Source organism: Acinonyx jubatus, chromosome C1 (assembly GCF_027475565.1).
Source record: "Acinonyx jubatus isolate Ajub_Pintada_27869175 chromosome C1, VMU_Ajub_asm_v1.0, whole genome shotgun sequence".
NCBI lineage: Eukaryota > Metazoa > Chordata > Mammalia > Carnivora > Felidae > Acinonyx > Acinonyx jubatus.
The window spans coordinates 130,033,701-130,047,607 of record NC_069381.1 but is presented as its reverse complement, the minus strand read 5'-3'; the positions used below and the strand labels follow the sequence as shown (position 1 = coordinate 130,047,607).

The 13,907-nt window shown below is 34.6% G+C and overlaps 1 protein-coding gene across 3 annotated transcripts in view; it reads left to right on the top strand.

Moving 5' to 3' along the window:
- LRP1B (LDL receptor related protein 1B) overlaps positions 1-13,907 on the top strand; it is a 1,862,224-nt gene that overhangs the window by 1,147,649 nt on the left and 700,668 nt on the right. For all 3 annotated transcript variants that reach the window (XM_053214983.1, XM_053214982.1, XM_053214984.1), the window contains exons 16-17: positions 7,772-7,912; positions 11,927-12,052. In XM_053214983.1, coding sequence (XP_053070958.1) covers positions 7,772-7,912; positions 11,927-12,052 — 267 coding nt within the window. The remainder of the gene's footprint in view (positions 1-7,771; positions 7,913-11,926; positions 12,053-13,907) is intronic.

Here is a 13,907-nt window from a genome sequence, read left to right as displayed (position 1 = left end):
CAATTTTAGTGATATGAATTAGAGAAACTTTTGGCTGAATATTTAAATCCAGTCCTATTGGTCTTGTAATAAAGTCAAAATTCCCTTAGGATGGTGTCAGTCAAGTTATAGAGGGACTGAGTTTTCAGGGATCTTGTGAGTTTTTATCCTTCATCTTAATTTTCATACTGGAGTGAAACAGAAGGTCTATACATCAGATACTGATATCCTGATGACTTTTTAAGCTTGAAATGTCCTAATTAATTATTTAATTTTAGTTGTGTGAATCATAATTATCTGGGTCATTGACTTCCAAATTATTTTTCTATTTCCTTCACTCTATGCCCCACTAAAAACTTAGGGATTCCTTATGAGGTGGCATATCTATACCTATATCGATATTGAAGTAGAAAAAATACTAGCCATTGGAAATCTCTGTGTAAGTAAAAATTGGGGGAATTTGGCTTGTAAGGAAAGACTGTACACGGAGTTGGTCATGCAATTATGTTAGGAAATTTGTTTTTATGACCAGACACATGTAATTATACATTTGGTGAAAGATAGAAATGTTTCTGTATTCTTGGTGTGTTTCTAATCTCTACAATACACTGATGATATAACTTCAATACAATATAAAGATATAAGAAAGAAGATTATATTATCTATACTTGTTAGACTAAACAATGTTAAATCAACAAAACCATGTGAGATGTTCTTTGACAATTTGTTGTTGCATTTGACTGTTTAAAACTCTACTGTATCTCTAATATGTCATGCAACTTGCCTAGGTTTCTTTCCAATGTAATGGGAAAAATTAGGATAGACCATAAAATTACTCATTTCTTACACAGAACTCAAAGTGTGTTTATATAAATTATCCATTCCTCATATTTAATGGCAAAGGTTTTCAGATGAGGAAATTCAAGCGCAAAAGAAGTACACACAGAGTTTATGGTTGCCGAGTATGGTATGAAACAAATATGAGTGTGTGACTGACGTCTTATTAATACTGATTCCTCTGAGCTTGTCATCTAGTTCAGGCTAGATTACAGTTTTATGAATTTATCTCAGCTGGATTAAGTCTGTAATCTGAGTTAACAAAATACATATTGCAACCATTGAGATATGATTGTTCTGGTTCCAGTCATCCTCATTGAATTGACATCAAATGAACAAAAACCCATTGGCAGTTGGTCAGGACAGAATTAAACACCAATGGTTGTTTCTCAGTGAATTTGCAGCATAAGGCTATGCCAGAGAGGCATTCACCCAGCAGAAAAATATTGGCATGCTACATGATTGATTAAGGATGAATTCTAATTCCATGCCTGGAAGGAATCAAGAATGAGAGTAGGCTGGACTCTTTGTCCTTGTGAATCTTGTGTGGCATGGGCACATCCTCTCACAGTTAGAAATGAGGCCTGGTGTAGCATAGGAACCTGGAACTGACTGCCCCAGAGAGACATATGTAAAGCCCATTGATCAATTATCAAGTGAGGTTTTTTGTTTGTTTGTTTGTTTGTTTTAATTTATTTGATGCCTTTGTGGGGGGAAATAGTACATTCAAAATTAATAAATGAGGACATGAATAATCCCAAGAAAGTAAGCTCCTGGAAAAAAAAAAAAAGATAGTCACTATTTTTTTTCAACAGGATATTTTTGCCTAGAGTAATAAGACAGTAATTCTTTAAATTCTTCTTTAGTGGCCTGAAAGAAAAGACAGGATTTTCCAATGTTCTTTTCCTAAGAGAGCAACTTAAACGTATTGATCATCCAAGGGTAGCCTTGCACAATTATATGTCAGTGGTACTCTGTGACCTTCTTTACCTTGTGGAACACCAGATATATTCCTCTGTCAAAAACAGTGCTCCACTATGGCTAAGCCATTTATCTGTTCAGCTGTGACAAGCCTTATGTTCTAGGATATATGCAATCTAATGTGTAGTAAAAAGTTTAAGGCACTAAAAAGTTTAGAAGCCCCATCCAGATGAATATTTATGGCCTTCTGTGCATAGGAACTCACAGAAGATTATGTACCACTTAGGTTGGCTGCTCAGAAGACCACTCTATCTGATGAAAGGTCATCCTGCTGTGATATAAAGGAGAAAATTCAAAACCCATGGCAGCATTATTTGCACTGCCTTCCTATATAGGCAAGCTTATATACATCAAAACCACTACAACTTGAAGTTTTCTTTTAGTTTTTTTTTGTCTCCCTGCCTAAATAAAGGGATAGTTAGAAATTCTCTCAAAATACAAAACCAATTTGTTAAATAAATATGTTGTGATATGAGATGTATAAGGACAATAGAAATTTTATTTTTTTGTAATGGGATTCATGCTTTTATGGCTAAGTTATAATGATTTTGATATAGTTAGCAGCTAAACATTAGTTGACAGAAGAGACAGTATTACTTTATATCTATGTTACCAGACTAGGATTAAAAAGAGGATAAATGAATTTAGAAACATAGACACTTGTTCATGGGCACCATAGCTTATTAAACCAAGGTTAGGAACATATGTATCAAGTTCAATTGCTGAGCTGAGATCCAAATCTGAGATTATTCCAAATTAAAATAAAATAAACCAGTTTATTAGTAATGTTTCTCCCTTTACTTCTTCTTCTTTTTTTTTAAATGTTTATTTATTTTTGGACAGAGACAGAGCATGAATGGGGGAGGGTCAGTGAGAGGGAGACAAAGAATCCGAAGCAGGCTCCAGGCTCTGAGCTGTCAGCACAGAACCTGACGCGGGGCTCGAACTCACAAACTGTGAGATCATGACCTGAGCTGAAGTCGGAGGCTCAACTTACTGAGCCACTCAGGCGCCCCTCCCTTTACTTTTTTATAATCTGGACATTTACTCCTGCCATCCCATTTTTTACTGGGAAGTAATTCTAGAGTGCATATTTCCCTTTGTAGTGTATGGAAGGGTCATGTGGAGACCTTCTAATTTCAATGTTCTAACAGCAGGTATCATAGGATGTATGAAACCTGATAGTTCCTTGCTGGGAATATTGTGATTCATGTCATTTTAGCTTTGATCCTGGTTAAATTAAAGGATTATTTATGACTTTGTCAGTTTTCTGGTGAGATCATGTTGTAATATTTTTATAAGAAGTGACCTTAGCAGTAGAATTATGGATTCTCCATCAGTTTTCAAATTCATAGTGCAAAGCACAGCTCTAAAGCAAAGCTTGCATTTCTAGCACTTGTTAATATACTGAAAGCAATGTATGTGTCTGCCCAAACACACAAGTGCTATATAGGTTCAGTTACATTAAACATCAGAAAAGAGTGACTTTCATGGAGGTTTCCTATATGTTCACTGTTTTGGTGTGGGGGAAAATTTATCACTCCCTCTTTCTGTTTATCTACATATAAATCTTTTTTTCATCAATTAAATTCACTTCATCACTGATCTTGGGTGATGGTAGAAGGCTATTAGCTTTTTTAGCCACTTGAAATGAAATTGTTTTCATGAAGTATTTATACAATCCCCAGAGATAGAATTTCTCCCTATAATAAGGCTGTGACATAGGATTATCCATCTCTGCTAATTCCAGTAATATAGGCAGCAAGTAATTTTTAACATCTCCTCAATGCCTGGTTCTAATTCTAGGTTAATACCTCTATTCTGTATGTGACATTCCCTTCCTACATTCAAGGATTTCAAATGGAAACATTAGATGTATAAAAATTAATTATAAAATTACTCCTTTATAGAGGTTTTTGCAAGGTAATAGAATACTAATCTTATTTTTTCTAGATACTATTGGCTCCCTTAATGTGATGCCAAATATATTTGCTTCATCATATAATTGATTCTCACAAAAGTATGTAGATTGCCTGGTCATCAACTGGGGTGCTATGATATATGACTTTGCCACCCAATTCCACAGAGTTAGGTCAATGCTGGGAAAAAAAGCCCATGCTTTTTGAATGTCTAAATTGCCATTTTATCCAGATTATCACCTATCACATTAGATGTCTTCTTTTTGTTTTATTTTTTAAATGTTTATTTATTAGAGAGAGAAAGAGAGAGAGAAAGAGATCGTGAGTGGGGGAGTGGTAGAGAGAGGCACAGACACAGAATCAGAAGCAGGTTCCAGGCTCTGAACTTTCAGACAGAGCCCGACACAGGTCTCGAACTCACAAGCAGTGAGATCATGACCTGAGCTGAAGTCGGATACTCAACCAACTGAACCACACAGGCGCCCCTAAATGTTTTCTTGATAATGGACATTGTTAGCTCCAAAATAATCTGTCTTCTATCATTAAAAATCCTGCCCATACCCAATTGATAGCATTCTTAACATGGTTTCTGTGTGACATAGAAACTACTGACTTGTAACTTCTGTCTACATCTGGAAGACTTGGGTTAGGACTAGAAAAAAACTAATGATGTCAAATACTCAGTATGTTTTTTTTTTTTTAATATTTACTAGTATGTCAACAACTCTGAAGGGTCTGAGATTTTTACCCTAGGCAAGCTAAAATGTGAACCTGTTAAAGCTTCTTAGATTCTGACAGAAGACCCACAACTCCTGGATCAGACACAGAAGATGTTATTAGTCATGTCACAGCAGGCAGCATGAGTTTCCTGTTCATATTCTTCTCCTTGTCCTACTCACCCTCAAATCATGTGGGGGCAATGCACAGGCAGGTCTAGGTGGAAGCTACATACACAGTGAATTTGTATTCACACTGAGGAACCTCAAGCTTGAGTCTAATAAAAAAGCTTCCCAAACTCTGCCCCTAAGGAAGACATTATCTTTACAATTTTGGCCAAGAGAAAAAAATACTCTCTGCTCTAGAAGGTGGCATTATCTCTGTCTTCCAAGGCTGTGAGCTATATAAATATTCTTGAAGAAAAGTCCAGAATAAAAACTGACACAAGAAGTATAGAAATGCAGTGGAGAAATGCCTCTTGTTAAACAAATTGCAGGGCCTACAAGAGGACTTGCAGACACTCTTTTAAATGTCAAATGTATTTGTATATATTTCATTATATCTGTTCTTACAGATATAAGCAATGCCTAACAGCTATTATGAATGATAATGATATACAGCAATGACATTGATGCAGATCAATAACAGCAGTAAATATAACAAGATGAAATTATCCCAGGAGGTTGGCTCTATTGGTTTTCAAACAATTGTTCACATTCTGTCATGAAAAATGAGAATAAAACTTTGGACGTTGTCATCATGTATTTTTGAAAAGTGCCAACTTTGTATTTGCAAATATCATTTAAAAATAACCATCTACCACACATATTTGAAACCATGTTTAAAACCAGTTTGGAAATTTTGCCTATTTGCATTCCTTCCATAATGATCTAAATATCACTTGAAAAACATTTGAACTCTTAACAGACTTAAAGACCTTATCTCTAAATTGATGATGTTAAAGAATATTTGGTTTAAAAATACTAATTTGGGGGAGAGCAGTTTGTCCTTCCCTAGACACCTTGCTCTTCTTTAATATAATTGTAATTGTGCAGAAGCAGCTTTAATTTCACCCTTGTATATGGATATCCTTGATCATTTCTTAAAACTGTCAATTGGGTTTATTTGATCAAATAACCATGTGAAAGCCAAGTTTTTTTAAATTGGTGGGATTTTATCAGGAAAAAAAAAAAGATGGTTTCTGGGATTTTCTAGTCCTCAAGCTATCAAACAACCAAATTGATGTGATACATCATAGAAGTAAACTATAGAGAGACTACAGGAAATCTTAAAGCTGAACTTAAGTTTGGGTGAAAACTGATTGCATCTCAAATTAGTTTTCTTATCTGATTAGATTTTTTTAACTGAGATTGTTGACCATTAGGCTTAATCACTATAGAATAGAAATTAATCAAACCACTCTTCATTAAATGCCCAGTTCTAAGCTGATCTTATATGGAGTCAAAGAAGAAATTATACCACCCTCAACAATCTTAGGGTCCAATTGACCAAATTTGGGACTCAAGTTAGGAAAGTTTGCATGCTATCGGTGATCGATTGTAGAGATTTTGAGAGGAGAGTTCTGTTGTAGAAAAGGCCAGACATATTCCAGTACTTCCACTTTGCTTTGGTTACTACCCTCACAACTATTTGCTACTCAGAGTTCAATGGGAGAACCAATGATTTGCCCTCTTTGGTTTTAAATTGTTGTCGTTTCCTATTTGGAACTTGTTCTATATAGATAACAATTTACTTTTTTTTTTTTTTTTTTTTTTTTTTTTTACTTTCAAGTGACCTTACAGAAATGACATCATTAGAGAAATTGCTGCTTCAGCATTTTGTTATTGAAAAAGGATTAGAATTAAAAAGGGAGATAAAATTACTCTCAGTTCCTGCATATAGTGTCTGCCTATCTGAGAGGGGATAGAAGAAACACAGGCTTACCTTTATTTGAATTGAATATTTCATTCACTGTACTGATTAGTTTTTACACTTAAGGCCTTAAGCAAGAGTCTGAATTTAATAGGCAGTTTTTCTTTTCCAACCACAGGAAACCTCATGTCTTGTGCTTCACTGCATAACTCTCTGAAGCAGATTCTCCACAGTTAAGGTTGAAGGGTCGTATTCCGTCTTCCATTCTTTGGAGGAGGGAAAATGCAAGGATTAAGGGAGTGCTGACACCAAGTGTTCTGGAAATGTCATATATGTTTTCCCAATATCCCATATTATTGACTTGTATATAGGTTTTGTGATCATTTATCAGTTCAAATGAGTTGTCCAAAATAAAGTTTAAAGCCATCAGGTGGAAAGATTGGGTTTGTTTCTCCTAACAATAATCTAACTTTTGATAATTCAACACCTTTTTTGGTCCATGAAACATAAACTATTTACTTTAACCATTGCTACACATTCCTGTCTCTTTGTAAACTCTATTGAATCCACTCAAAGTGAACAATAACAATCATCATAATACTTTGTTTTTAAAATTTTTTAGTGTTTATTTATGTTTGGAAGAGAAAGACGGGAGCGGGGGAGGCAAAGGGGAGAGGCAGAGAGAGAGGGAGACACAGAATCCAAAGCAGGCTCCAGGCTCTAAACAGTCAGTACAGAGCCCAACACGGGGCTCAATCTCAAGAACAGTGACATCATGACCTGAGCCGAGATCTGACATTCAACCCTTTGAGCCACCCAGGTGTCCCTAACACTTACAATTTGTGAATAAATCGCAATGAACTGAATTCCTAACACTTGATTAGAGAACATGGAGTATTCAGAGAAAATACTGCATAGAATCTGGATGTACAATGAGATGATTTTGATTAACTTAATAGTTCCATGAATACCTAACCAGACCTGAGTTTTTCTCCCACTTGCAGACCAGCAAAGTAAATGTGACTACCATGGCTGTGTTATTGCCTTGTCTTTTTACTCTGATTAATTTGGGGTGCACTTATCTGTAAAATGAAGGTAGTAAAATTTTTTGCCATGGCTACCCTGTCAAGGGTCATGAAGATAATTGAGATTATGAATGAATGCCCTTTAAAAAGTAAAACTACATGCTCAACATGAATATGAGGTGGTATTATGTTATTATTATTGTTATTAGTGATTATTTTGGTGACAGTTTAAAATCTTTAAAATTCTTAGTAGAATAATTATTTTCAGAAAAACTTACCTTTTTCTCATTTCTAGAGATGGTTGTCACTACAATGTTAAGATGTCTTTATATTTTCAATAAAATGAATCAATATTTTTGTTATTAAAATGAAGTTTGCATTGTAATGAACTGAACATGGCTAGTATTGTTCTTATGACTTTGATTTTTTTTTTAACCCTAGTTAATTCTGGAGAAGTATTGTCTCACATATGCAAAGCTGGAGAGTTCCGCTGTAAAAACAGACACTGTATCCAAGCTCGCTGGAAATGTGATGGTGATGATGACTGTCTAGACGGAAGTGATGAAGATTCAGTAAATTGCTGTATGTTTTCCTTCAAGTAATATTACATTTTCCTGAGTCTTTTGAAAAATCTAAAAATATCTTTGATAAAGAATTGAACTCAGCTTTTTTTTTTCCTTAGTCTACAGAGAGTAGATTTTAGATTGTCTTCTTGCATGGTTTTAAAGCACTGTTTTTCTCATCCTTTTCCATCTTTAATATTACCATTTTAACTAGAAGTCCTTATTACCATATTACCATATGGTAATATTACCATATTATAATATTTTTATATAATAATAATAATAATAAATTATTGTAATAGATTTTATTACAATATATTGTAAAATATATTTATTGTAAAATAATATATTGTAATAATAATTACAATATTACCATCATACCATATTACCATATGGACCAGAAGTCCATATTACCAGAAGTCCTTCCTTCCCTCCTTTATACTGTCAGTGCCACCACACCATTGTTAGAAAGTTGCTATAGGAGATCCTTCTGGATCTCTGAATTCGAAGATGTGGAAAATCAATTGAAACTCCCTCAAGTCAGAACTACTCACACAGAAGGTCACGATCTACTCCATTGCCCCTTGGCAGCAGAGCCTTGAAGAAGATCCAAGGACACAGACGTGGTTTTGGAACATGTCATTACCTAACTTCACTGGCTCAGTACATGGTAGGAGACACATATGGGGCACTCCGATAGAAATTCAAGGTTTGATTTTCTTCCCTTTGGCTTCTATTTAGCTGCTTATCATTTCCCATAGTCGGAATAATTTTATGTTTCTGGTTAGAATAAGGAATTGTCCCACATATATGAAAGTAAAACACTTTGAGAAACACATTAAAAAATGTTTTGACAATATATTTGATTAGAGTCATACTGGAATGGCTTTGAGATATATAAGATCTTTTTATAGGGAGAGAGGTATGTGATTTATATATGTTATCTTTGGTCTTTTAATTTGACCCAGATAAATTATTTTAAAAAGAAAATTATTTTCCTTTCAATTGATGACATTTTCCAGGGTAAAATAGTTGAGCTAATTGAGTTAATTAACAGTCCATTTTCTTTTCTTTCTTTCTTTTTCTTCTGTCTTTTTTTTTTTTAATCAAGACTAAAAATAACATTTTAACGATTCTTTGTTAATAATGGACAGAATTGATCTGGGTGTCTATATAATGCAACTATCTGCATTTAGGGATAAAACCCAAATATGAGCTCTTAAAAAATATTGTGTGTACATAATATAGAAATTGCATTTAATACATGAATTGAACACTATTTTCCCTTAATTTTCAAACATGGACTCTGACTTCAACATTATGTGCTTCATATTTTCAACCTTATTAATATCTATATTGTAAAGTGTGAAACCATAAATAACACATCAAATACTAAGTTGATACAATTATACAAAAACTTCAGAATGGAGGAGCATTTCATCTAAGGAGAAAGTGTTTTTTCTCTACTTTTTGACACAAATGGTGTAGTATTTATTGAGTAAATTGATTACCTCATTCCTTCTGACTCATAATGTTTATTCATGGCTTTAGTAAATGCTCCCTGCATATCAGCTTCCAGCATAGTCACAGAGCACCTGTACAGAACACGAGTATTTCATCACAATAGTCATGCACGATAGTCATCCCTCTGTGTGATTGTTCTTTTCACCAACTCACAAAGAAACTAATTTCCTCTATGAACATATGGGGCATTACATTTGTACTGTTAATTGTAGTGTTAAAATTCCTCGTCAGAAATTTTTTCTTGATTATTTTCACAACTTTCCATACCACCACCCAAGCCTATGCCGTGGGCTTTTCCTACAGTCCTTTATTTCACATATAATCCATATTCAACTCTAAATAATTAATTTTTATCTTTACCATCTCTCAATCCTCACTGGCTAAATTAGCCTCCTATCCTAGATTAACTCAGCACGTGCCCTGCTATTATTCCTACCACTATTGCTCCCTTAATTAAAGCCCACTTTCCATTCTGTTTCCTGAGTTACCAGTATTTATAGAATGAAGTCAAATCTCATTATTTCAGTGAATCTATAACTAAGAAAAAAATCCACCGACTCATATATAAAGCACTGCATGTCATGACTCATGTTTACATTTTCAGCTTTACATGCTTATCATCATACACTTACAATCTTTGTTCTTATCAATTTGGACTACAAGTAGACCTCTAAAAAAATGTCCTCCTGTTTCTCTCCTGTGTAACACTCTAATCTATGGAAATCACCATAGTTTCACATTACCTTTATAGGGAAGTCTCTTGTGAACATCAAAAAATCTTCTCTATATAGCCCAGTTGGAGTTAGACATCTCATGTGTATTTCTTTATCATGTTAGTTAACCAACAGTATCACAATCATATGCTTCCTTATCTTGGTGAATATCTTTATGAGGAGACACATTATGTGGTAACATCTTTGTAGTCTCAGAGTGTAACACAGCACCTCACACCTGGAGAAGAGATCACTAAACAAATGGGACAATGGAGCACTAAACCTCTCAGGCCTCCTTCCAGCGAGATGGTATCTTTTCTAAACTTGCAGTGATTCAGACGAGCATTATAATCCTGAGATTCCATGGTTAATATTCCAACACTGTGTAATTCCTTTCAGAAGATTATTTATATTTTAAATACTCATAAGGTTTGACTTTGAATTCTGTTATCATTCGATTTTCTATCATTTAGCTTCTCAATTCAAATTGCAGGACTATGAGTTGTATTTATGCCTCCTTTTTGGACTCTGATTTACATCATTGATGAAAACTGCAAAGGTCCTTGATCAAGCTTCACTGAAATATTTTTGCATAATCTTGGTACTTTAAAATGTTGACCATCTAACATATTGAATGACTTTCATTCTCATGAGCAACTATTCTTGCTCAACTCCCTGAAGTGAGTAGAAAATGTTAACCGTGCTCAAATGCCAGGAAACCTAAGGCTTTTCCCCCTATTTTTTTCACTATGCATAATAAAAACTTTCTAAAAAGTGATAAAACCACTCTCTCACCTAAGGTACTTTAAGATACAGTGTTTTATAGAAACTGGCTGGAAAGGCATACATTTGCTATGCAACAGCATGATAAAATGGCTATTTTTCAAATTCTAAGTAAAACTAATACCAAAATTTATTTTTATCATACAGAAGTGCAACTACTGGGCACAAGGAAAATTACTTCAAAAAGAATGTGAAGTGGTGAAACAAATACTGAGGAGCATGCCAATTCAGTTAGGAATTTAGCCTCCAGGATGCAGGAAAATAATCATAGAAGGTTAACTTTAAGATGGCCTCCTGCTGTGTTTAGATATTGGAGGTTTAATCCTTAGCTGTGCACAGCTTCCCATATGAGGATTGGTCTTGTCCTCAGTATATCTTGCGGATGCATGTTTATTTTTTGTACTAGGGATAAAAACTCATGATGCTCATTTTCATTATTAAAATTATGCAGTATCTCATATTTCGCATCAACTCCAAGTCACAAATGATGCATTTTTTTCTTCCTTCCAGTCCTAAGAAACATTGGACAAAGCATAACCAAATTAGGCTTATTTAATATTTCAATAAGTACTGAGTGGATGTGGGGCTTAAGAAAATGTATTTTTAATATATGATTGAATTATTTGATACATATTATGTTTCATATTGAAATATGAGGTATTTCAAATATGTTTGGCAAAAATTCTGAAATTGAGTCACTGTGATAAGGGATGGGAAACAAACTTAGTGAGATAGTTGATTTTAGTGAAGACATAAACAAATTAATATATTTCCTTTTATGTGAGATTTAATTTCTTGGTGTCTTCATAAAAGTATTATATTTTAACACAGCCTAGAATATTAATACTTTCCTCAAAATATGAAACAATGAATGAAAGAAGCTGTGGCATTTATTATACTATAATAATTACTATGACTTTTCTGTAACTATAACTTAAAATACTCATAATTTATCCAATTTTAAATTAATAACCTTGTTTCTTCTCTTCCTACACCCCTCCCTTCCTTCCCAGTCAATCATAGCTGTCCTGATGATCAGTTTAAATGCAAAAATAATCGCTGTATCCCCAAGAGATGGCTCTGTGATGGAGCTAATGACTGTGGAAGCAATGAAGATGAATCCAATCAAACCTGTGCAGGTAAAGGTTTGCTTGAATATATACATAGATCCCTTCCAAAGTTAGTCTCCATAAAAATGGAGGTCAGTGCTTTGAACTAAGCTGAACCTTCCTAGGGCTGATGATCTTATTATTGTTGTAGTAAATGAATTCAGAGTTGGATGCCACAAAAGCTAGAATACAAATTAACTTTTACTTAATTCTTGGGCATGACTCTGCTTTCCAAAGTAATTTGGCACTTTATCTATCCGTATTGGTTGAGTGTCAATATACTACTTGGACAAGACTTGTTCCTGCTAAATCTTAATTGGCATTGGAGGTTAAGGTTTGTTAGCATGCTGTGATATAGGCCATCTCACAAGGACAACTGGTGTGTGTGTGTGTGTGTGTGTGTGTGTGTGTGTGTGTTTTGTTTTGTTTTACATTAAAAAATTATGTATTTATTTTATTTAGTCTGCTACAGAATACCTCTGTAAATAGTTTTCTTTTCCTGGGACATTATTTATGTGGGGATAATTTTTTTTTTCATGAAAGTCCCGAGATCATGAAGCCTATTTACATTGCCATATAATTTATCCCACTGTAATAAATCTGTGAATCCCTAATCAAATTCTCTTTGAATGAGAATATATAGCTTGTGGTACAGGTTACAACAGATTGCCAGAAAGGTCATGATTAGTCAGATAAGTGTTGAAAAATAATATTGACTAGCAGCAGCCTAGAGCTACTTTTTAAACAATGAAAAGAACTGTATTTGATGACTCATGTTGATACGATTAGTAAATTTTTTTTCAATCATTACATAGTGCAATGTCAAAATGTATCAACTCTTCTCCTCCTCTATTTTCCAAAATAAGTCTCACTAAATAAAAATTATTACAACCAATTACTGAAAACTGTAAAGGCAGCATGTGGAGAAAAGACCCGAAGCTCTTGAAGCCTGGTTTGTACTCTAGGTTGGGCCACTGGTTTTCTCTTGGGAAAGCTTGTACTCTTGTGCAGTGCTATTTCCCTGTATACTTCTCTCTGCTCTCCCAGAGTATGCATTAACTAGAAAATATTTCCTTGGGGCGCCTGGGTGGCGCAGTCAGTTAAGCCTCCGACTTCAGCCAGGTCACGATCTCGCGGTCCGTGAGTTCCAGCCCCGCGTCAGGCTCTGGGCTGATGGCTCAGAGCCTGGAGCCTGTTTCCGATTCTGTGTCTCCCTCTCTCTCTGCCCCTCCCCCGCTCATGCTCTGTCTCTCTCTGTCCCAAAAATAAATTAAAAAAAAAAAAAAAAAAAAAAACGTTGAAAAAAAAAGAAAATATTTCCTTAACAGATTTTCATCATTTACTAAACAACAATGAAAGAGCAAAACAGTTGCCATTCCATAATCCTAACCTGCATCTTATATTCAGTTCTTTATCCACAGTTACATATTAGTGAGGATCCTGGGCGATTCTCTTGTCCCTATTGTCTCTGCTTCAGTATTTTAGAGTGATTATTCTCAAGATATTTTGTGTGTCATGGAAGGCTGTTTTACAAAGGACTACCTAATCAAAAGGAACCCCTAGAGACCCTCTAGTCCTAGGCTCTCCCTTCGAGCCCATTCATTTCATAGCCAAGGCATGGGAGAAAGCACTTGCCTTAACTCACATCATTGGTAAGAGTTTAGGGGAAACTCGATGTATGATTAATTCTCCAAGCCTATAATTTTGTTATCAAACTATATTATTCTATCAGTTAGAATTTTAGGTATGGTCAATTTGATTTTGCCCAGATTGTTCTTACAATTATGACTATGATTTATAATGAAGCATCTTTCTAAGCTGGTACATTTTTATTATTTTTTAAGGTTAAGGTATAATTCTGAGACTATGTTTCATTACATCCTAA